The sequence below is a fragment of the Podarcis filfolensis genome, assembly GCF_964270895.1.
Source record: "Podarcis filfolensis genome assembly, chromosome: 12".
Lineage (NCBI taxonomy): Eukaryota > Metazoa > Chordata > Lepidosauria > Squamata > Lacertidae > Podarcis > Podarcis filfolensis.
The window spans coordinates 56,738,175-56,760,586 of NC_139614.1; the positions used below are offsets into that span (position 1 = coordinate 56,738,175).

The 22,412-nt window shown below is 47.2% G+C and overlaps 1 protein-coding gene across 1 annotated transcript in view; it reads right to left on the reverse strand.

Annotated features, from left to right (window-relative positions):
• Positions 1-22,412, reverse strand: part of LOC310746249 (SCO-spondin-like) — a 166,106-nt gene that overhangs the window by 142,810 nt on the left and 884 nt on the right. Inside the window, exons 2-15 of the mRNA XM_083580107.1 lie at positions 21,446-21,637; positions 20,380-20,462; positions 19,069-19,239; positions 17,885-18,141; positions 13,970-14,072; positions 12,876-13,034; positions 11,442-11,524; positions 9,688-9,816; positions 9,177-9,324; positions 6,310-6,550; positions 4,359-4,497; positions 3,063-3,189; positions 2,160-2,332; positions 712-933 (exon numbers count right to left, since the gene is read on the reverse strand). Of these exons, the coding sequence (XP_083436233.1) occupies positions 712-933; positions 2,160-2,332; positions 3,063-3,189; positions 4,359-4,497; positions 6,310-6,550; positions 9,177-9,324; positions 9,688-9,816; positions 11,442-11,524; positions 12,876-13,034; positions 13,970-14,072; positions 17,885-18,141; positions 19,069-19,239; positions 20,380-20,462; positions 21,446-21,637 (2,227 nt within the window). The remainder of the gene's footprint in view (positions 1-711; positions 934-2,159; positions 2,333-3,062; positions 3,190-4,358; positions 4,498-6,309; positions 6,551-9,176; positions 9,325-9,687; positions 9,817-11,441; positions 11,525-12,875; positions 13,035-13,969; positions 14,073-17,884; positions 18,142-19,068; positions 19,240-20,379; positions 20,463-21,445; positions 21,638-22,412) is intronic.

Here is a 22,412-nt window from a genome sequence, read left to right on the forward strand (position 1 = left end):
AGAAGCCAGGTTACAGAGAACCAGGCAGAGGGCCTTCTCGGTGGTGGCACCTGCCCTGTGGAACGCCCTCCCACCAGATGTCAACGAGAACAACAAATACCAGACTTTTAGACGACATCTGAAGACAGCCCTCTTTAGGGAAGTTTTTAATGTTTGATGCTTTATTGTGTTTTTAGTATTCTGCTGGGAGCTGCCCAGAGTCGCTGAGGAAACCAAGCCAGATGGGTGGGGTATAAATAAGAAATTATTTATTTTTATTGTTGTTATTATTATTATTATCAGATGTCAGGAGCAGGTCAGTAATAACTTACACGGCATCAGTGAAGTTAACTCTTTATTCAAGCAAACAAGGTCTACTTAGGAGGCCAGACCTAGTAATAAATAATAAATAATAATAATAATAATAATAATAATAATAATAATAATAATAATAATAATAATAATTTGCACCCTACCCATCTGACTGGGTTGCCACCCCCTTGCCTGTTAGGGCCTCCCTCGGTAATCTCACCACCCCACAGAAGCCAGCAACAATTACTTTGGGAATCACAAAATAAGAGGATGAAGATGGATGGCAGATTTTTGAGATGGGGATGAGATCTCCACCAAGGACCTGGGGCCCGAGTCTTGCCCAGATAAATCTCCTGCTTCTGCTGCGGTTTCAGGGCTACGTCTCCTCCCCGCTAGCGGCTGCAGGCCCTCTCCTCTTACCTGGAAGGGGGGGCTGTGGAGGACCTCGCAAGCCGCCTCTGCAAACTGCCTCCGCTGGGCATACATGCTGCAGGGGTCAAAAGGGAACGTGCCGAAGGAGGGGCAGTCATGCGAGATGCGGAACCTGCTGGCGAAAGCGGCGGCGCTGGACTCCACGTCTCCCTCCGGCGTGGTGAACTCATCCTGCTGGTTCCAGTTGTAGGTGCCGCAAAGGCCTCGGACCTGGAAGGTGGAAGGAGGGACGTACAGTGGTACCTCATGTTACGTCCGCTTCATGTTACGTTCTTTCAGGTTACGTCCTGCGGCGACCCGGATGTACTGGAAAGGGTTACTTCCAGGTTTTGCTGCTTGCGCATGCGCAGAAGCACAAAATGACGTCACACGCATGCGCAGAAGCGGTGAATTGCAACCTGCGTGTGTGCAGACGCGCCACTGCAGGTTGCATTCTTTTCATGTTGTGAATGGGCCTCCAGAACGGATCCCGTTTGCAACCAGAGGTACCACTGTACTGCTGAGCCAGGGCCTTTTCCCATCTCTGGCTGGTTTGGCAGTGACAGTCTCTTTTGGACAGAGATGACTTGGCCACAGCCCTCCACGCTCTGGGTAACTTCATAGAATCATAGAATCATAGAGTTGGAAGAGACCACAAGGGCCATCGAGTCCAACCCCCTGCCAAGCAGGAAACAAACTTCCAGATTGGATTGCTGCAATGCGCCCTACATGGGGCTGTCCTTGAAGACGACTCGGAAACTCCACTTGGACCCAAAGGCAGCAGCCAAATTAGTGGCGGCGGTGGGGTGTGTGTGTGTTTGCATTTAGATCTCATAAACCATTTCAAAACTGCTTGCACTGGTCACCTGCTTGTTTCTGGGCCCAATTCAAAGTGCACATGCTGGCTGTAAAGCCCCATATGACTCAATCCCCAAATACCTGAAAGACCGTCTCCTGCCCTACAGACACTGTCGCGTGCTGAGATTGGAGAAAAGGCCCCTCTTCCCCTCAGCAGCTCAGGGGTGGGGGTGGCCCAAGGGGACAGGGCCTTCTCCGTGTTGGCTCCTAAGTTGTGGAATTCCCTCCCCTGGAAACATCACTGTGCAGCTTCTGGAGGATGCTGAAGAAGCACCTCTTGTTCCTGGCTTCTGACACTTGAGGAGGCTGTTTTTTAGGACACACCTTGATTTTATGATTGTTTTAAATTGCTTTTTAATAATACCTTTAACCTTGTAAGCTGCCCTGGGACCTTAGGGTGAAGGACAGGTAATCAATCAATCAATCAATCAATCAATCAATCAATCAATGTCCCTGAGGATCTGGAAACTCAAGGGCACACCAGCTGCTTCAGCTGGTCTGGGTCTGGCTCTAAATCTAAACGGTGGCTCACTGCACATCTCAGAGCCGCAGGCAAGATATTGCTGCAAAGAAAATTATTATTATCATCCCAGGCTCACCTTGTTGGCAAAGCTAGGCTGGAGGGTGATGTAGACTGCCGGAAACTCCAGGCCCCACAGCAAGTGAGCCCCAAAGGCCTGGAGAAGCAGGAAGGAGGAGGAGGCGAGGCGCACCGTCAGGTCGGCACTGGCAAAAGGGAGGGAGACTTCTTGGCCGTTCACTGACAGCTCCCCTGGGAAGCAAAGGAGAAAGGTGAAAGGGAGGGGTGAAAAGGGGGTCAGACTAGATGGACAGTAGCTTGGGAGGCCCAGAGCATCTGCAACCTTGCAAAGTTTGTGAGAAAGAAGATGCTTTGCACAGAGAAGCGCCAGATTCAATAGCTGGCATCATCTCCAGTTGCAAAGGGGAACTCAAGTCTGAAGTACTGGCTGGGGAAGTCCTCTCTCTGCCCAAGATTCCTGGAGAGCTGTTGCCAGCCTGAGCTGGATTGACCAATGATCTGTCTCAGGAGGAGGCACCCTTGCAGGTTCTTGCAATGATTTATCACACCACAGGCATCTTCCAAGCCACCTTCAGTTTGCTGAAGGAAGCCATCGCCATCGCCATCCTCAGACTCTGAACTCTTGCACCCTGGGAATGTGGTAGCACGGTTTGTGCCAGGATGGGGGGCTGCAAGGAACCTGTCTGGCTTCACATGAGCAACACCTGTGCTATTCCATGCTGACGTGCCTCACATGTGCACAAAACCCCCAGACTGAGCCCGGTGAATGCATTTGACCGGATAGAGTGGGAATCCTGTAGTCCTCCAGATGTTGTGGAACTCCAACTCCCATCAGCCCTAGCCAGCAACAATATGGAGCAAAATCTGAAGAGCCTCAGGTTAGCCTTCTGCCCACCCATCCCCTACGGCGTTGATGTCCACTCATGAAAGATTCTCCATAACTGTCACCTCCCGCTCTCACCTGTGAAGGACAGGCGGGCAGAGACCTTCTGCACGGTGACGGTCACAGAGTGGAGGCAGCTGCTGGTCCCTCGACTCCCACATGCCACATTCTCTGAGGAAATGTGGAGCTTCCCATCCACATAATCCTGTAAAGTGGAAGAGAGCAGCCCCAAGATCAGTGAGATGACAGCGGTGAGATTGTTACACACACCAAGATGGCAAAATGCAACCCTACCTACTATGGTAATGGTAAAGGGACCCTGACCGTTAGGCAGAGTCGCGGACAACTCTGGGGTTGTGGCAGTCATCTCGCTTTATTGGCCAAGGGAGCCGGCGTACAGCTTCCGGGTCATGTGGCCAGCATGACTAAGCCGCTTCTGGTGAACCAGAGCAGCACACGCCGTTTACCTTCCCGCCAGAGCGGTACCTATTTATCTACTTGCACTTCGATGTGCTTTCAAACTGCTAGGTGGGCAGGAACCTACTATGGAGGAACAATTAATAAAATTATTGGATTTGACTGAGATGGCAAAGTTGAAGTGTTTAATTAGAGAAAAATAACTACAGTGGTACCTCGGGTTACATACACTTCAGGTTACATATGCTTCGGGTTACAGACTCCGCTAACCCAGAAATATTACCTCGGGTTAAGAACTTTGCTTCAGGATGAGAACAGAAATCATGTGGCCCCATTAGCTAAAGTGGTGCTTCAGGTTAAGAACAGTTTCAGGTTAAGAATGGACCTCCAGAACAAATTAAGTTCTTAACGCGAGGTACCACTGTATTGGCATTTATTAAGGATTGGAAACTTCTCGTGGAGCTTTGGTGTGAAAGAGAAAATGAACTTGTAGACCAGAAGGCTCAGAAATCAACATTTTAATAAGGAATGGGGGAACATTTTAATAAGGAATGGGGAAAGTTTATAATTTACCTTCGAGACCATTGTGAACAGTTAAAATCATTAGGAGGATTGTATTAACACTTGTAACGTAACAAGAACTATGGCTATAATGGATATTTTAAAAAATGGACTTAGATGCAGCAGGAAATGATTATTAATGGACCCGTGGGAAGGCCAAAGATTCCGAGAAATCTTTTTTCTTCCTTTTTTGATGATGATTTGTGATATGAGTGTAAATTTCAATTTGTAAAATCAAATAATTTGTTGTCATATGAAAAAAGGAAAATGAACTTGTAATACCTGGTTTTTGTATAATTTTCTTGAAATTAAACAAATAACGAGGTTTTCCAGCAAAGGGATTGAAGCCCAGTCGGAACCACACTGCCCCCCCACCTCCTCACCTGGACCCCTTACCTGCACTAGGATATACTGGCATGTGCCGTGGAAGGAGAAGCGCTTGCGGTCAAAAGTCAGGTAGTGGGGGTCACCGGTTATGGCACATTCCCCAGAGCACTGGTCCTGGGAGCAAAGCCAGCGGCCCCCTTGGCACGTGCTGTGGGGAGAAGGGAATGGGAGTCACGTCAGGGTGCTAGAGCAATAGTCAAAGATACTGCTGTGAGTTTGAGGGGGGGTCAGTCTGGATGATGCCCTGGTGTACCTTCCAATTCTTGGGGTCCTGGGCCCAAGCAGGGTTGGAATCTGACACAGGAGCCTGCTTAACCTGTCAGGCAAGTTTATTGTAAGGTAAGGACCTTAGCTGAACAGTTTAGTCCCATCCTTAGCATCCCCCAAAAAATGGCTTGCAGCACAAACTGCGACTAAGTGATGGCGGTCTCTTGGATTTCCTTTCCTCCATCCCTCTCACCTAGCTAGGTAGGAGAAAAGCAGCCAGAGAGGGGTTGGAGAGCTGAGCTGGAAGCAGCCTGGAATCTGGAGGTGCAGAGACCTGCTTGCTCTACGCTGGATCCGAAGCTGTGACTAACAGAGACGCAAGTTCTGTTGGGTGGCTGATGCTGTGACCCCCTCCATCCTAGGCTCAGGTTGCATTTATGTGTCAATACAACCATATAAACTAAAGACACTGCAGTCTCCGCTGACCTTCCTTCCAAGGAAACTGAACCATTGCCTGAAACCTCTGGAGCAGGCTTCCTCAACCTCGGCCCTCCAGATGTTTTTGGCCTACAACTCCCATGATCCCTAGCTAGCAGGACCAGTTGTCAGGGATAATAGGAATTGTAGTCTCAAAACATCCAGAGGGCCGAGGTTGAGGAAGCCTGGCCTGGAGTCTCTCACTGCTCAGATATGGCATGCATCAATACAGTGGTACCTTGGTTCCCCAACACCTTGGTTCCCAAACACCGAATACCTGGAAGTAAGCGTTCTGGTTTTTGAACCTTTTTTGGAAGCCAAACGTCTGATGCAGCTGTTGGCTATTGTTTCTGGGGCGCCTGCACCAATCAGAAGCTGTGGCTTGGTTTTCAAACATTTCAGAAGTCAAACGGACTTCCAGAACAGATTAAGTTTGGCGCTTTTGTTTTGCTTTTCATTTTGTGTTTTTGTTTCTGAGGCTTTTTCGGTTCATTTGTTTTTGTGACTGTGTGGAACCCAGTTCAGCTACTGATTGATTGATTGTGTGACTGTGGAAATAGATAAAACAATGACTATCATCAGTGCAGGTAAGAAAAAAAAATAATTTTAATTTTTATCTTCTACAATACTGTCTTATTTATTTTATAGTACAGTACATTGATGATTGCTTTCCTTTTATGGATCAATGCTCTCGTTAGATAGTAAAATTCATGTTAAATTGCTGTTTTAGGGGTTGTTTTTAAAAGTCTGGAACAGACTTTTGCATTTCTTTCTATGGGAAAGCGCGCCTTGGTTTTGGAATGCTTTGGTTTTGGAATAGACGTCTGGAACGGATTAAGTTTGAGAACCAAGGTACCACTGTATATGTGTAAATTAAAGCATGCATCCTAAGACAGTAATAATAATAAATTAATGATAATGATGATGATGATGATATATTATTTTTTATAACCCGCCCATCTGGCTGGGTATTCCTAGCCACTCTGGGCGGCTTCCATTAGAATATTAAAAACAGAATAAAACTTCCCTAAACAGGGCTGCCTTCAGATGTCTCTGCTGACCTCCTTTCCAAGGAAACCAAGCCCTGAGGAAGCGCTGTAACCCCTGACTCCTCTCCCTTCCAACTTTACAGTTCTGTGATTCCAGGAACTCCAAGAATGCCAGCTACCCCTGGGCTAAAGATACTGCTGTGCTTCGCAAGACTAACCGGACCGTGTTCCCCCTCTGGCTAGCCTGAGAAACAACCTTTTGTGGGTTCAGAAGGGCAGAGCCTCACCAACGGTTGCATCGCTGCTGGAGGACATCTCCCGGGGCGAACTTCTGGCGCCGGTGGAAGCAGGGGCACTGGCTCTCCGGGACGCAGGCCCCCCCTTCCAGGTAGAGGCTGGCCGGGCACTCGCAGCCGCTCACGCACTCGTCCCGGCAGTGCCCTTCCTCGGCTGCACCCACCGCAGCACAGCTGGCGGGGCACGAGGAGACACAGTCAGAGTAGTGCTTTCCTTGCCCGCACGACTTTTCTGTCCGGAGGAAAGAAGAGGGGCAGTTTCAAGGGGGAGGTTCCCAGATGTCTAGGGAGAACTGTGGGGGACACAGCAGTCTTTGGAGGAGGTGAGAGAAGCTCCTGTCCCCCTCTTTCCCTTGGCAAACTGGCCTCCTCTTATCACAGGCATCAACATCGCCATCGCCCCATTAGACAGATATTTGGGGTGACCACACTCAGAATGCTATAGAATACATTGACAAAGAAGGATACAACTTTCTTTATGTATGCAACAACAGCAGCAAGAATACTCATCGCAAAGTATTGGAAGACACAAGATTTACCCACCCGGGAAGAATGGCAGATGAAGTTGATGGACTACATGGAACTGGCGGAAATGACTGGCAGAATCCGAGACCAGGGAGAAGAATCGGTGGAAGAAGATTGGAAAAAATTTAAAGACTATTTACAGAAACACTGTAAAATTAATGAATGTTAGAAGGATGTTGGAATGAAGTTATATGGCTTTAGCAGAAATGTTATAAGGAATATTATAAGTATGTTATAAGTAAAAATAGATTGTTAATGGGCCAAAGGGGAAAAAATAAGGTTAGATTGGGTTAAGATAAATTATAGGACAAAAACTGAGAAAGATGGAAAGGATTTGCTGAAATAGCTAACTGAACTGGAATACAAAAAAAGGGAGGTGTGAGGAGGTCGTTGAAACAAGTAAATGAAAGACAAGATATGGAAATATTGGATGTGTTTTTAATTGTTTCCGTTTTTGCTTTTGTTTTGTTAAGATAAGTAGTGTTTTTGTTTTTCTTGTATTGTATTGTATTGTTTTGCTTTGTTTAACTCTTTTTCTTCTTTTTGTAATCTTTAAACTCTTAATAAATATTACTTTAAAAAAAAAAATAGAATACATGTAGACAGGGCTGGATTGAGGTTTGATGAGGCCCTCAGCCCCTGAAGGTAATGGGGCCCTTTCTATGTCCAGCTGTCCTTTGTCAACAACAAATTGTTGCTGATTTTTGTGTTGAATAATAATAATAATAGTAATAATAATAATAATAATAATGATTTATTATTTATACCCCGCCCATCTGGCTGGGTTTCCCCAGCCGCTCTGGGTGGCTTCCAACACAATATTAAAATAAAGTAATGCATCAAACATTAAAAGCTTCTCTAAACATATATATAAAAGGTAATATATAAAAGGTAAAGGGACTCCTGATCATTAGGTCCAGTTGTGGATGCCTCTGGGGTTGCGCGCTCATCTCGCTTCACTGGCCGAGGAAGCCAGCGTTTGTCCACAGACAGTTTTTCCGGGTCACGTGGCCAGCATGACTAAGCCGCTTCTGGCGAACCAGAGCAGCGCAGGGAAACGCCGTTTACCTTCCCACCAGAGCGGTACCTATTTATCTACTTGCACCTTGACGTGCTTTTGAACTGCTAGGTTGGCAGGAGCAGGGACCGAGCAACGGGAGCTCACCCCGTCATGGGGATTCGAACCGCCGACCTTCTGGTCGGCAAGTCCTAGGCTCTGTGGTTTAATCCACAGCGTCACCAGCGTCCGTAATGAATATATGTTCTATGGTAATTTATGGACCTAATAGGTATCTCAAGCCATTTGCATATGTTGCCATGCAACCAGTCGATGCAGAATGTAGGCACCCTATAAACAGAAAGGAGCAAACCAGTGATATTTTAGGGAGCAGGCTAGCAGGTGGGGCCCATGACTTACATCATAGGAGCCTGCGCAACACAAAACACTGTTGCTGTATGTATGTAGCTTTTATTTTATTTGCTTTTTATCTTATATTTTGGAAATGTACATCCAGTTTTTTTCCCTTTACATTTTTTTGGGGGCCCCAAGAGAGTGGGGCCCTAAGCTATAGCTTGTTTAGCTTATAAGTAAATCTGGCACCTGATTTTGGGGTTAAAGCAGGCATCCCCAAACTCGGCCCTCCACATGTTTTGGGACTACAACTCCCATCATCCCTAGATGACAGGACCAGTGGTCAGTGATGATGGGAACTGTAGTCCCAAAACATCACACAAGTAGCCAACAGTTGCAGGGGGAAAGTCAGGCTGGCTAAAGCTCAGAATGAGCTCAGGCTTGCAAGAGAGGATAAAAAATAATAATAAAAGGTTTCTTCGACTAGATCTGGAGTAAAAGGAAGAACAAGCAGGTGGTAGCTCCTCTGCGTGGGGAACATGGAGAAATGCTATTGGGTGACAGAGAAAAAGAAGAACTGCTCAACACCTTCTTTGCCTGTCTTCACCCAAAAGGAAAGCGATGCCCAACCTGGTGGTAACAGAATAAATGATGTAAGGAGGGAGCTGCAGCAGATAGGAAAAGAGGAAGGGAACACCTGGCTACTTTAAACGATGAGCTGCACCCAAGGGTGCTAAAGCAGCTTGTGGGTGTAATCTCAGAGCCTCTGTCTATGATCTTTGTGAATTCTTGGAATCTGTGGAAGCCAAATTGAGTCCAGGTCTGGGGAAATGGCAGGATAGAAACAAGAGGAGGAGGAGGAGGAGATTGTGGCCAATGTGCTGGAGTCACACAGCCTTGGAGAAACATGCCTTCTGCTTTGAGGGGTCGATGCCCCCAAAGGCAGGGTGCTTCCTGGGTGCCCCGCTCTGCCCCTGCTTACCACAGAATCCTGCCCGCCTCCAGCTGACGAAAACGCTCCTCTGGGCACACTCGCGGGCGTAGCTGGCAAAGGTCTCGCAGACAGCACCAAGCCCGGTTCCGCTGCAGTGCAGGTACATGCAGGTGTCGTAGAAGCCTCTGGGGTCCACCTGCCGGGGACAGAAGAAGAGTTTGGATTTGATATCCCGCCTTTCACTCCCTTTAAGGAGTCTCAAAGCGGCTAAGATTCTCCTTTCCCTTCCACCCCCACAACAAACACTCTGTGAGGTGAGTGGGGATGAGAGACTTCAGAGAAGTGTGACTGGCCCAAGGTCACCCAGCAGCTGCAGGTGGAGGAGAAGGAAGCAAACCCGGTTCACCAGATTACGAGACTACCGCTCTTAACCACTACACCACACTGGCTCTCTACACCACAAGAGGCCGGACCTCAGTGAGGGTGTGGCACGAGCAGGCAAGAGGTTGGAAGTTAAAGGGAGGCCAGGAAAGGCGTGTGGTGTGGCAGATGCCCTCACCTCCGAGTGGCATTGACCGAAAGGGCCAGAAAGAAGCTTCCGGCAAATGGACTCTGCCTCCTGCTGCATCCTTTGGCCTTCTGGCGCTTCACAGCTGTGAGGCTCCTCTGCGGCGTCTTCACAGGGGATCTAGGACAGGGGTATTAGACATTTTCGCTGTGCAGATACTGGTGGCTAGGTGAAACCTCTTTTACAATACGATACGATAATCTTTATTGTCATTGTCCCATACAGAACAACGAAATTGAAAAAAATCTACATCAGACATTCAAAAACCAACACACCTGCTATCCCAACTATCCCAGCCTGGTCAGCCCCTCAAAACTCTGATACCCCATAATTAAATACAATATACTCACACAGAGACTACCTTACACTGCGTTCAAAACTGAAATCGCATTTGGATAGCAAGAACAGGGACCGAGCAACAGGAGCTCACCCCGTCATTGCGGGGATTTGAACCACTGACCTTCTGATCAGCAAGTCCTAGGCTCTGTGGTGTAATCCACAGCGCCACCCGCGTCCCACAGACTCCTTACAATGCGTTTAAAACCAAAATTGCATTTGGATAGAAACTGTTTCTCAGGCGGCTGGTCCAAGTCTTTATAACCCTGGACCTTCTTCCAGAAGGCAGAAGCTGAAAGAGATCCTTTCTGGGGTGCGCACTATCCTGCGCTATCTCTGCAGCTTTCTTATGGCACCTGGAAGCGTAGATTTGATCCAAGGTGGGAAGAGTGCACCCAATTATTCTCTCCGCAGTCTTTACAACTCTGGACAGCATTGTTTTCCCCCTGACCATGCAGCTCCCAAACCACACACGCAGACCATAAGTTAATACGCTCTCAGCAGTACAATGGTAAAATGCCATCAGCAGGTCCTTTGAGAGATTGTTTTCCGGAGGATTCTCAGAAAATATAACCTCTGCTGTGCTCTCTTCATCAGGTCTTTGCTGTTTTCTCCCCAGGTTAGGTCATCTATCAACTCCATTCCCAGAATATATACTGTTTAACAGAGTTTATCTTCTTTCTCTCGCGGACGTGGTGAACAATGACGAAGTTATTCTAAAGATGACTCACAAACTCGGCCAAGAGATTTTATTCGCAGGCCGGGTACAAGCATTGCAATAGCAAATATATTTTTGACTGTTAAAATAAACGGGAATTAGCAGCACACTTTCAAACAGAAGTCTGATCTCCAGCACGTCGTAAATTACAGGAACAGTCTCTTCAACAGATTTCACAGGCAACACTCTTCGGACAGACGTTTGCTATCAGGTGTCTGTAAAAACAAAGCCGAGTGGCCACCTTCTTCTTCTCAGCACTTCCAGCTGATGCCAATTAAGCTCAGAGGGCCACTCCCATACCTAAAGGGAAAACTCTGGAACCTTCTAGAAACTTTCTACTTGTTTCTGGCAGAATGATTCCCTAACAGGGGGAGGAGGGAGGACTCAGAGGAGCCAGGGCAAATGCTCGCTTCACAGTGGTTCAAACGGGAGAGCACCTGCTTGGCATCTAGAAGGTCCAGCTTCAATCCCCAGGTAGGGCTGGGATTGAGCTCTGTCCGAAAGGCTGGAGAGCCATTGCTGCCAGCCAGTGTAGACAATATTGAGCTAGATGGAGAAATGGCCTGACTCAGTGCAAGGCAACTTCCTATGTTCTGACCTCTCTGCAAACCGCGGAAATGAACCAAGATAAGTCCTCAGGGAGGAAGCTAGTCGTTTGGAAGCGACTTCAGTCCGCACTCGCACCACCTACCAATCCGGCGTCCGGGACGCGCCACGAATTGCCAAAGCTCGCCGCCGAGGTGGCCACATCGCCTCCCACGCGTAGGAAGTCGTCTGTGGGTGCAAGGAGAAAAGGAAGCGGGGTGCATGTGGGAAGGGTTCTGGCAGAGAAGGGTGCCGGAATAGCCTTCCCCTCTCGGCCACTAGGGGGCAGGCAAGTTGGGGTGAGGAGCAGCAGGGGAAGGGGCCCCTCCTGAGAAAGATCCCTGGGGGGGATGCTCACCCACCCGCCCCTAGGGAGGCGGAGGAGAAGGCGGAGGAAAGGTCAAGAGTTTCATTATTATTCCTGTAGGATAACCAGCTTCATATAACCAACATATTTAACTCCAAAGAAGGGGTTAAAACCATAGAGTAAGGTGTCCTGCCAGGCTTAGCTAGATCCACTTCCCCTCACCTGGGGAGGAACTAGGTAATCAAGCCTTCGTTCACCCCCTGAAAAGCTCAACGTGTAAAGAGGTTCTGAGTTTATTGTTCCAGCTCAAACCGCATGGCTCTGATCAGCCGCTCCTAATTTGCTATATACCAATAATTTAGGAGTTTTCACCACTTTGCAACTAAGCCAAGTTTCACTGCCGGTGCAATTGTTCTGACTGATGTAGGGGAAAGCACATGAACTTGACCTTTGAAGAGTTTGTAAGTAAACCCATTTTTCACTTACCAAATGTGTGGTCTTTTCCTATGCTGGGATAAGAGGGAAATTTTTGGAATTCACAGGGGCATCTTTTAAAGGTCTAACAGCCTATACTTCCATGCTTTGCTTTGTTGCATATTTTGTGATTTTAAATCTCTGCTGGGGTTCTCTCACCAAATTTGGATCTGGGCTGACAGGAGTCCCCTTTTATGCCTATATTTTTTCCTTACACCAGCAATTGTAAGGGATGGGTTTAGATGAGCTTGGTTGTCCCTTCCGATTCTGCACTTCTGTGATTCTAAGTGGCTCCAGGCATGGAGTCTCCCACTGTTTGCCCTGGGGCATCCACGGGGATTGGGGTAGCAAGGGAGGAAGTAAGGGGGGCAGTTACTCCCCCCCATCAAAGGATGAACCATAATCTCCAGATCCCCAGCTCTGATTTTTTAAAATGTTCCTTGCATTTGTAGAGCCTGAGAAATAAGTCGAAAGGGCTCTTCTCTTTTGCTTTGTGGGAAACCAGCCTGCTCCCCCCCCCAACTTTTTCAGTGGTTTACTTTGCCCCCCTCCCACACAAAAGTTTTGCAGACTGCCTTCTGATGACTACCACCCACCCACTCCCGATACAAAACCCAGCGAGCAGCTACCTTGGTCCAATGCTGGCGAGTGTTTTGGACCTTTGAGGAAGAGCAACACGGTGTCAGAAGTGAGAACTCTCCCTTCTGTTTCTCCTCCATGGATGAGGGGAACGTGTGGGTGTCCCCCTGCGGTCTTTACCTGCAGGGTCGTCGTTGTAGACCCCACACAGCCCTCGGGTGGCTCCTTTCAGGTCCGCCCCGATGGTGACGTAGACGGTGTCGCGCCCATCAAACTTTACCCGCACCCCCAGGCCGCTTTCCACGAAGAGGAAGTCTCCCAGCCACCACACACTGATCCCTGGGATAAAGCAGAAGAGGACTTGGTATCGGTGCTGAAGCACAAGCTAAACCGTGGGCTCCACTCTCTCTTTCACAGACACACATTGCTTGGATGAGAGACACCTTAGAATTCTGTTTTAAAATGTTTTAAAAATTACTTGAATAAACATGGTTCCAGCAACAACACTTGGCTGTGTTTAGACTAATTTTGCAGAGAGAGGTATCCCAAGATGGAGACAAACAATTAAATACAGATCAAAGACAGAAATGGCTGAACTGAAACCACAAAGAGTAGGCAGAAGTCAGCAAACCAACAAATTAAAAAAGGAACTGAATCCGGAACGAGGGACTTTGTGGATAGAATACCCTGGTACCGGTTCGAATTAACTAAATATTGCTTTTTGTTTAATAGGCGGTTTTAGTTTTGTTAATTTTTCGGTTTTGTCGCCGTGCAACTTTCTCTTTCTTTTTCCTTTTCTCTCTCTCTTTACTTCTTTTATATAATGCACATTTATTTTACATTCTTGACAATTCAGTTATGTATACTGTAATAACCACCGTATTTTTCGCTCTATAAGACGCACCAGACCACAAGACACACCTAGTTTTTGGAGGAGGAAAACAAGAAAAAAAATATTCTGAATCTCAGAAGCCAGAACAGCAAGAGGGATCGCTGTGCAGTGAAGGCAGTGATCCCTCTTGCTGTTCTGGCTTCTGGGATAGCTGCGCAGCCTGCACTCGCTCCATAAGACCCACACACATTTCCCCTTACTTTTTAGGAGGGAAAACGTGAGTCTTATAGAGCAAAAAATACGGTATTTAGAAATATCTAATGTACCATTAATTTGTTTTTTACTTTTTTTTGTATGTTATGTTTGTAATGTTTGTTTAATAAAATATAAATAAATAAAAAAGTCTTCACCCATCTCCCCACCGCCTGCCCTGCTTCCTCACCTTTCTGCAAGCGGGGCTCCCCCTCGGGCACTGCAGCGCCATTCACTGAGACGCGGCGTCCTTGAGCCACAACCAAGTCGAGGCCGAACAGCAGGCGAAGGTCCTGATGGGGAGAGAGGGTCTCGTGAGGTTGGGGGGCTCCCAAATCCTGCTCTGGCCAGAGTCCCAGGGCTGGCCCAAGGCATTCTGGGTGCCCCGGCCCCCCTCTCCCAAAAAGCCAAGGTACAGAGTTAAGAGCCAAGGGCGGCCGACGCTATTTGAGGGGCAGGTCTCTCCCTAGGAGAAAGAGAATTCCTCCAGCACCGCTTCCTAGGAGTGGAAAATAATCATCATAATTTTATTATTTATACCCCACCCATCTGGCGGGGTATGCAGTAAATAATATTATTTATTGACAATAAATAATTATAGACAATAAATAGTATTAAATTATATCTTTCTGCCCTTTCATGACACCTGAACTCAGGTGTCTGAGGTAACCGCTTCATTCAACCAAAAATCATCATCATCATCATTTGTGCCCTGTTTTTTCCCTGGCAGGGACCCAAGGCAGCTCACAGATAAAAATAAGAACAACTAAAAAAATGAGGGGGGCGGGGAGTGGAAACAATCATTAAAAAACAATGAAGTTCTTTTCTTTTTCTTTCTTCCTTTCCTTTTCTCTTTCCTTCTTTTTCCACCATTTTTATCTTGTTGTATCAAAAAAAGCTTTAATAGGACTTCCGGTTGGTCGCCCGATTAATGGTGGACGGGAGCTATTCGGCTGAAAGAGCCGCGGCGCTTTGAAGATTGGGGTGACTGCGAGAGCGTTGCGGAACCCCGAAAAAAACCTCAGATTGAGCATTCTGAGGACCTGGTGTTCCGGTGGGTACCCTGAGCGATTCCCCTGCTCCCCGTTAAGCTCTAAAAAGAGCCCCGAGAGTGAGCGGGGTTGGAGACGTGGGTACTGTGGAATCGACTCGCTTTCTTCACTGCGCGAATCTCCACGTCCGGTGCTCATGAGCGACCAATTTCTCCGAAAAATAAGATTGGAAAACTGAGAGTAAAAGGGATCTAAATTTGGATACATAATTGGACAGGAAGGGATTTAAACACGGAGGTCGATCCCTTTCTGCTGAAATTAAAGTGAAAGCAGCTGCCGCTGACCGAAGCCGCAACCTGAAAAGATCTTTTAAAAAAACACTTTCAAGTAAAACTTTCAACCCCTCTTTTGGCAGGGGGAAGGGGGCGATTTTTGACAGAATGGGAACCCTGCACGCGATAGATCTAGCAGAAAATAGACTCTTGATTTCAGAAGCGGACCTCCCAGTGAGGGAAGGCTAGACTCCACTGTTACGTCATAAAGGGAAAGGATACTTTCAACTTTCATTTTCCTCTTTGGGGAATACAAAGTAACTGCAGCTGCCTGAACTGGCTAAAATACTGCATAGCTCACAGATAAAAATAAGAACAACTAAAAACATGAGGGGGGTGGGGAGTGGAAACAATCATTAAAAAACAATTAAGCTCTTTTCTTTTTCTTCCTTCCTTCCTTTCCTTTTCCCTTCCCTTCTTTTTCCACCATTTTTATCTTGTTGTATCAAAAAAAGCTTTAATAGGACTTCCGGTTGGTCGCCCGATTAATGGTGGACAGGAGCTACTCGGCTGAAAGAGCCGCGGCGCTTTGAAGATTGGGGTGACCGCGAGAGCGTCATGGAACCCCCCCAAAAAACTCAGATTGAGCATTCTGAGGACCTGGTGTTCTGGCGGGTACCCTGAGCGACTCCCCTGCTCCCCGTCAAGCTCTAAAAAGAGCCCCAAGAGTGAGCGGGTTCGGAGACGTGGGTACTGTGGAATTGACTTGCTTTCTTCACTGCGCAAAGCTCCACGTCCTGCGATCATGAGCGACTAATTTCTCCGAAAAATAAGATTGGAAAACTGAGAATAAAAGGGATCTAAATTTGGATACATAATTGGACAGGAAGGGATTTAAACACGGAGGTCGATCCCTTTCTGCTGAAATTAAAGTGGAAGCAGCTGCCGCTGACCGAAGCCGCAACCTGAAAAGATCTTTTTAAAAAAACTTTCAAGTAAAACTTTCAACCCCTCTTTGGGCAGGGGGAAGGGGGGGAAATTTTGACAGAATGGGAACCCTGCACGCGATAGATCTAGCAGAAAATAGACTCTTGATTTCAGAAGCGGACCTCCCAGTGAGGGAAGGCTAGACTCCACTGTTACATCATAAAGGGAGAGGATACTTTCAACTTTCGTTTTCCTCTTTGGGGAATACAAAGTAACTGCAGCTGCCTGAACTGGCTAAAATACTGCATAGCTCACAGATAAAAATAAGAACAACTGAAAACATGAGGGGGTGGGGAGTGGAAACAATCATTAAAAAACAATTATACTCTTTTCTTTTTCTTCCTTCCTTTCCTTTCCTTTTTCTTTCTTCTCTCCCCCCCCCCCATATTTATCTTGTTGTATCAAAGAAAGCTTTTATAAAAAATACGCAAAAGAAATTAAGCATTAATAGAATTAAAGCTATGTATCTGTAATCTGTTAAAACACGCAGATAATTACCATGGAAACAGTGCAGTCGGGCTGGCCGTTCCCGTTTGAGGCAGGGCTGGCAAAGTATCTGTCCACTTCTTCCTCCCAGGCAGCAGGAACTCTGCACATGCTCTGAGGCACCCCCTCCATCTGCATTATGGCTGCCAGAAACTAGTTCTTCTGGGCAGCGGAGGCTTGTCCGCTGTGGGTCAGGTGGGCACTGCCCCACGAGCCTCACTTTGCCCTCAGCCAGGCCCCACCTGTCCACTTGCCATCTTATTTGCCGCCAGCCCTGCCTGGCAGTTTCTTTCGCCTCCTTCGTCTCAGGGCTACCCTTGCACATGTGGAGGCAAATTAAGCCCTGGGGGCCTTCTCAATTCGGCCCATGGATGGTCCGGGAATCAGCATGTTTTTACATGAGTAGAATATGCCCTTTTATTTAAAATGCATCTCTGGGTTATTTGTGGGGCATAGGAATTCATTCATTTCCCCCCCAAAATATAGTCCCGCCACCCACAAGGTCTGAGGGACAGCGGACCAGCCCCCGGCTGAAAAAGTTTGCTGACCCCTGCCCTTGTAGAATCCAGCTGTTGACTTCTGCCTTTCTTTTCTCTTTTTTAAAAATAAATTTTATTAGTATTTTCCACACAACAACACAGAAAATATCGAAAAATAACAATACACAAAACACAAAAACCAGCATACAAAAAACCAAATCCATAAATTACAAGTTAATAATATAAACACTAAAAAGAGAAATAAACATTGGCTTCCACCAGTCCCACAGCACCTCCTTGACCTCTCATTATGTCTTCCTGTTTCCCTTATCATCTCTATCCTAGCATCTAGATATAAATCCCTCTTTCTTATCCTTTCACTTCACAAGGTTATTTCAGACTCTGCCAGATTTCTGTCCTCAAACCTTGGCTTTTAAGGTATTCATTTAGGCACTCCCATTCCTTTTTCACTTCACTTTTGGGTTTTTGTCTTATTATATCTGTCAATTTGGCTAATTCTAAATAAACGGTTCTTCCCTTTTCTCTGCTGTCTCTGCAGTCTCTGTCTTTGCTGTTTTAAAACTCTCTGGTGGGTTATATTCACTCTTATAAGGCACCTTTGTGAAGTTTAATAACAGTTATTGTTGGTGCTGGGGGGGGGACTTCTGCCTTTCCTTGGCTCTGCTGCCACCTACTGGCAGCCTCCCTGAAATCTGTCCTACCAGCAGCCGCAACCAGCAACCAGTCACCCACCACTGGTTCTGGGTGCGAAATCCGCCCGTCCTCCTTGCCGTCCTTCCTGCAGAACGGACGTGTTTGGGACAGGGGCAGAGATCCAGGGCCTGCCCACCTCTGGCCCTGCCTGGCATGTGGGGCTGACGTCCCTCACCTTTTGGCAGTGGCCAGGTTTGCATCCCTCGCCGCCAGCGGACAGGTAGATGGCCCAGGTGCCATCGGAGGCAGCCGCCAAGGTGTAGGCGCAGCTGCCGTGGAAGCGGAAGTGTTTGCCGTCGAAGCTGCGGTAGTGGAAGCCGGCCCAGGTGGCGCAGGTGGCAAAGGGGTGGCTGTGCCGGCGGTGCCGAGCTGAGCTGACCAGAAGCGCCGTGGGGGACGGTGGCCGGAGCAGGAAGGGGGAGGGCAGGTCATCTGGGGAGAAAGAGGGACGGGAGCTGTCAGGGGGGAGAGGACAGGCCTGGCAGATCAGATCAGAGAAAGTTCCTTCTTGGTGCAGCACAGAGTTAAACGGCGGAACTCCCCGCCACAGGAGGTAGGGGTGGCCGCCAACCTGGATGGCTTTAAAAGAGGATGAGGGCTATTGGGAGGGAAGTATGTTTCCGAGCACATTTCCAAGTGTTGGTGCTGACCTTTAAAGCCCTAAACGGCCTCAGCCCAGTATACCTGAAGGAGCATCTCCGCCCCCATTGTTCTATCCAGACACTGAGTTCCAGCTCCGAGGGCCTTCTGGCGGTTCCCTCATTGCGAGAGGTGAGGTTACAGGGAACCAGGCAAAGGGCCTTCTTAGTGGTGGCGCCCACCCTGTGGAACGCCCTCCCACCAGATGTCAAGGACTTTTAGAAGACACCTGAAGGCAGCCCTGTTCAGGGAAGTTTTTAATGTCTGACGCTGTATTGTTTTTGATATTTGGTTGGAAGCCGCCCAGAGTGGCTGGGGAGACCCAGTCAGATGGGCGGGGTATAAATAATAATAATAATAATAATAATAATAATAATAATAATTATTATTATTAATAATAATTCACTTCTTCGCTCAAGGCTCTGGCCTGCTCAGTCATGATCATTGAACATTAACGGATGTTTCATAGAGTCCTAGAATTGGAAGGGACCCGAGGGTCATCTAGTCCAACCCCCTTTCGCCCAGTGTGGAACTTGAACCTGTGACCCTGAGATTACAAGTTTTATGCTCTACGGGCGGAGCTGGCTCAGAAGGACCCACCTGCCGCACCCCACTGCCACCCCCTCGCCTCTTAGCGCCCCCCAGGGAATTCCACTGCCCACTGCCGTATTCCAGCGGGCACCTGGTTGGCAAAGGAGGAGGCGACCTGAGGCTGCCCACCTTTCAGAGGCAGGTGGGAGCAGCTGAAGCAGAGCTGGGAGGAGCCGTTCTGCCAGCTGTGCCCCCAGGGGCCTTGGCAGCACTCCTCCATGCCCAGCAGAGAGACGTTCTGCAGTCCAGGCAGGTCTTGGCATTGCCAGGTGGAGAAGCAGCGGCCGAGAGACGCCTTTCCTGGAACAGCAGGGAAGAAAGAGATGAGAAAGGGAGAAAGAGAAACCCAGACCCTCCAACATTTCTCCAGCTGAATTGAATTGAATTTTATGATTACGGTCACAGTCCAGTTCCGCCTCACTTACAATATCAGAAAAATCATAAAACGCAACGGGAATATATTGAATTGCAGTCGGGTTTAACAGAGACAATTCAGATTTAACAGCAGTTAAAAATATACATTGAATCTTGAGCAACCTAAAATTATCATTTAAAACATTTATCCAGTGAAAATAGGGACATCCCGTTCCATAATAATAATTTTACCATTTATACCCATCTTACTGGTCACTCTGGGCAGCTTCCAACATATATAAAAGCATAATAAAACATTAAACATTTTAAAAAACCTGCCCTACACAGAGCTGCCTTCAGATAGCTCAGGGGTTGAATAACCCCATACCCTCCAACATTTCTCCAATGAAAATGGGGGCGTCCCATTCACAAAACGACCAGAAGCCTCCTTATTAGGGATAATGTCAACTGAAATTAAAGAAGAATTAAGACCACTCTTTATGTATGCAACATCCACAGCCAGAATTTTAATTGCAACATATTGGAAGAACGAAATGACACCTACAAAATCAAAATGGCAAGTTCAACTGTTAGAATATCTGCAAATGGCAAGAATGACGGGGAGGCTAAGAGGGTATTCGACACAAAAAGTAAATCAAGAATGGATTGTATTCAAATAATATTTGAAAAATTACTGTGACAGCAAAAACCTCCTGGCAGATCTTGAATGAGTCTTGCAATGTATAGATAATATATTTAAAACAAATGATTCTATTTAACCTTTTTTCTTTTTATTTCTTCTTTATTAAAAAGATTTAAGGAAACAATATAATAATATGATACTGTGTAAAATATAACAAGTGTGATTTAGGTGTTGTTTTTTTAGAAAAATTGGAAGTTCATTTTAGGTCTTTTTTTGTTTTAAATTTCTTGTATTTTTATTTTTTCTTCTGTATGGGATGGGTTATAAATGGTAATATAGTATATTGATGTATAAATCTGTGAAATGTGTTCAATAAAGACTTTTCTCTGGAGAATGGGCACCCACCCACCCGCCTCCGGGACCGATCTCTGTTGTGGCCTTACCCTCTGAGCAATGGGGCCCGCTCCAGCCCTCACAGCAAGCGCGCACCGTGCGGTTCCAGAGCATGGGTCTCGTGTCCTCCGGCCTGCAAGGACAGAACAGCAAAAGAAGAAGAAGAGGATGATGACAAAGCTCTAATTTCTCACCTAGGAGAGGAGGACAAGAAACCGGCTCACGTTGTGGGGTCGTTTATCCCAACATACGTAAAACAGCCGTGCTCCACGACTGAAGTCGATCTTCCCAAATAATCATCACCCTTCGTCTTTATAGAGAGCTTTTCCAAAGCATTTGAAGCATCTGCCTCACCTTGAAACCCTGAGGACATCTCCGTCAGGTGGTCCCGACCCTTTGCAATACAGTGGTACCTTGGTTCTCAAACTTAATCCATTCCAGAAGTTCGTTCCAAAAGCAAAGCGTTGCAAAACCCATAGAAAGTAATGCAAAACGTATTAATCCGTTCCAGACTTTAAAAAAACAACCCCTAAAACAGCAATTTAACATGAATTTTACTATCTAACGAGACGATTGATCCATAAAATGAAAGCAATCAAGGTAAAGGTAAAGGTACTCCTGACCGTTAGGTCCAGTTGCAGATGACTCTGGGGTTGCGGCGCTCATCTCGCTTTATTGGCCGAGGGAGCCGGCGTACAGCTTCCAGGTCATGTGGCCAGCATGACTAAGCCGCTTCTGGCGAATCAGAGCAGCACCGTTTACCTTCCCGCCAGAGCGGTACCTATTTATCTACTTGCACTTTGATGTGCTTTTGAACTGCTAGGTTGGCAGGAGCAGGGACCGAGCAACGGGAGCTCACCCCGTCGTGGGGATTCGAACTACCGACCTTCCGATCAACAAGCCCTAGGCTCTGTGGTTTAACCCACAGTGGCACCCGGGACGTCCTAAGGAAAAGCAGGACACTCAGAAACCAGGACGGCTTCTCCAAATCAGGGATGTCCCTGGAAAATAGGGGCACTTGGAGGGTCTGCCTCGATTCTCCCACCCTCTTCTAGCCCATGCTAGGGGGGGTCCTCCCCTTCTCTCTGTCCACCCCCCCCCAGCAGCCCTACTCACTTGTAGATGTAGCACATGCTGGTGGTGCCAGCCTGGCCTTCTGCCCTGCCGTGAGCCTGGCGCATCCGGTCCTGGTCGAGGTGCCAGCCCGCCATGTTGTACTGGTAGACTTCGGCGCAGGGCACCATCTCCTCCCGCCGGGGGCTGACCACTTCCTCCTCCATCACCTGCACCATCCTCTCGCACCAGCGCCTGCGGGGGAACAAGGCCCTTGAGGGACAGCCAGCAGCTGGGTGCCAGCCGGGCACCCTTGGCCTTTCTGTCCAGAACTTCCATGCCAGCCTTCTCCTTCTGACTGGGGGGCAGTGTCAGATTTATGTATAAGCTGAACAAGTTATAGCTCAGGACCCCACTCTCTTGGGGGCCCCCAAAAAATTAAAGGAGAAAAAAACTGGATGTACATTTCCAAAATATAAGATAAAAAGCAAATAAAATAAAACCTGCATACAGCAACAGTGTTTTGTGTTGTGTCGGCTCCTATGATGTAAGTCATGGCCCTCGCCTGCTCCCTCAAATATCCCTGGTTTGCTCCTTTCTATATATAGGGTGCCTACATTCTGCTATTTATAATTATTACTAGTTTGCATCATATATTTACACCTATTATTATTTCATGTTATAGGAAGTTTCTAGAGACTAGACGATGAGTCCTTGTAAATTGTGTTTCTAAAGGAACTTTTGTTCTTGCCAAATGCCAATGTGTTTGCATTATTAAGTTTGTTATGAAAAAAAATCATTTTAAGTTAGAGCTTAATAATTATTTCACTATTAATATACTTCTTCATTGTATTTCAGTTCAACAATGACTTTGATAAAATACGTATTTTGTTGTCTGCAGTTGGCTTGAGATACCTATGAGGTCCATAAATGACCCTATAGCATAGATTCAACACAAAAAAACAGTGACAATTTGTTGTTGACAAAGGACAGCTGGACAAAGAAAGGGCCCCATTACCTTCCGGAGCTG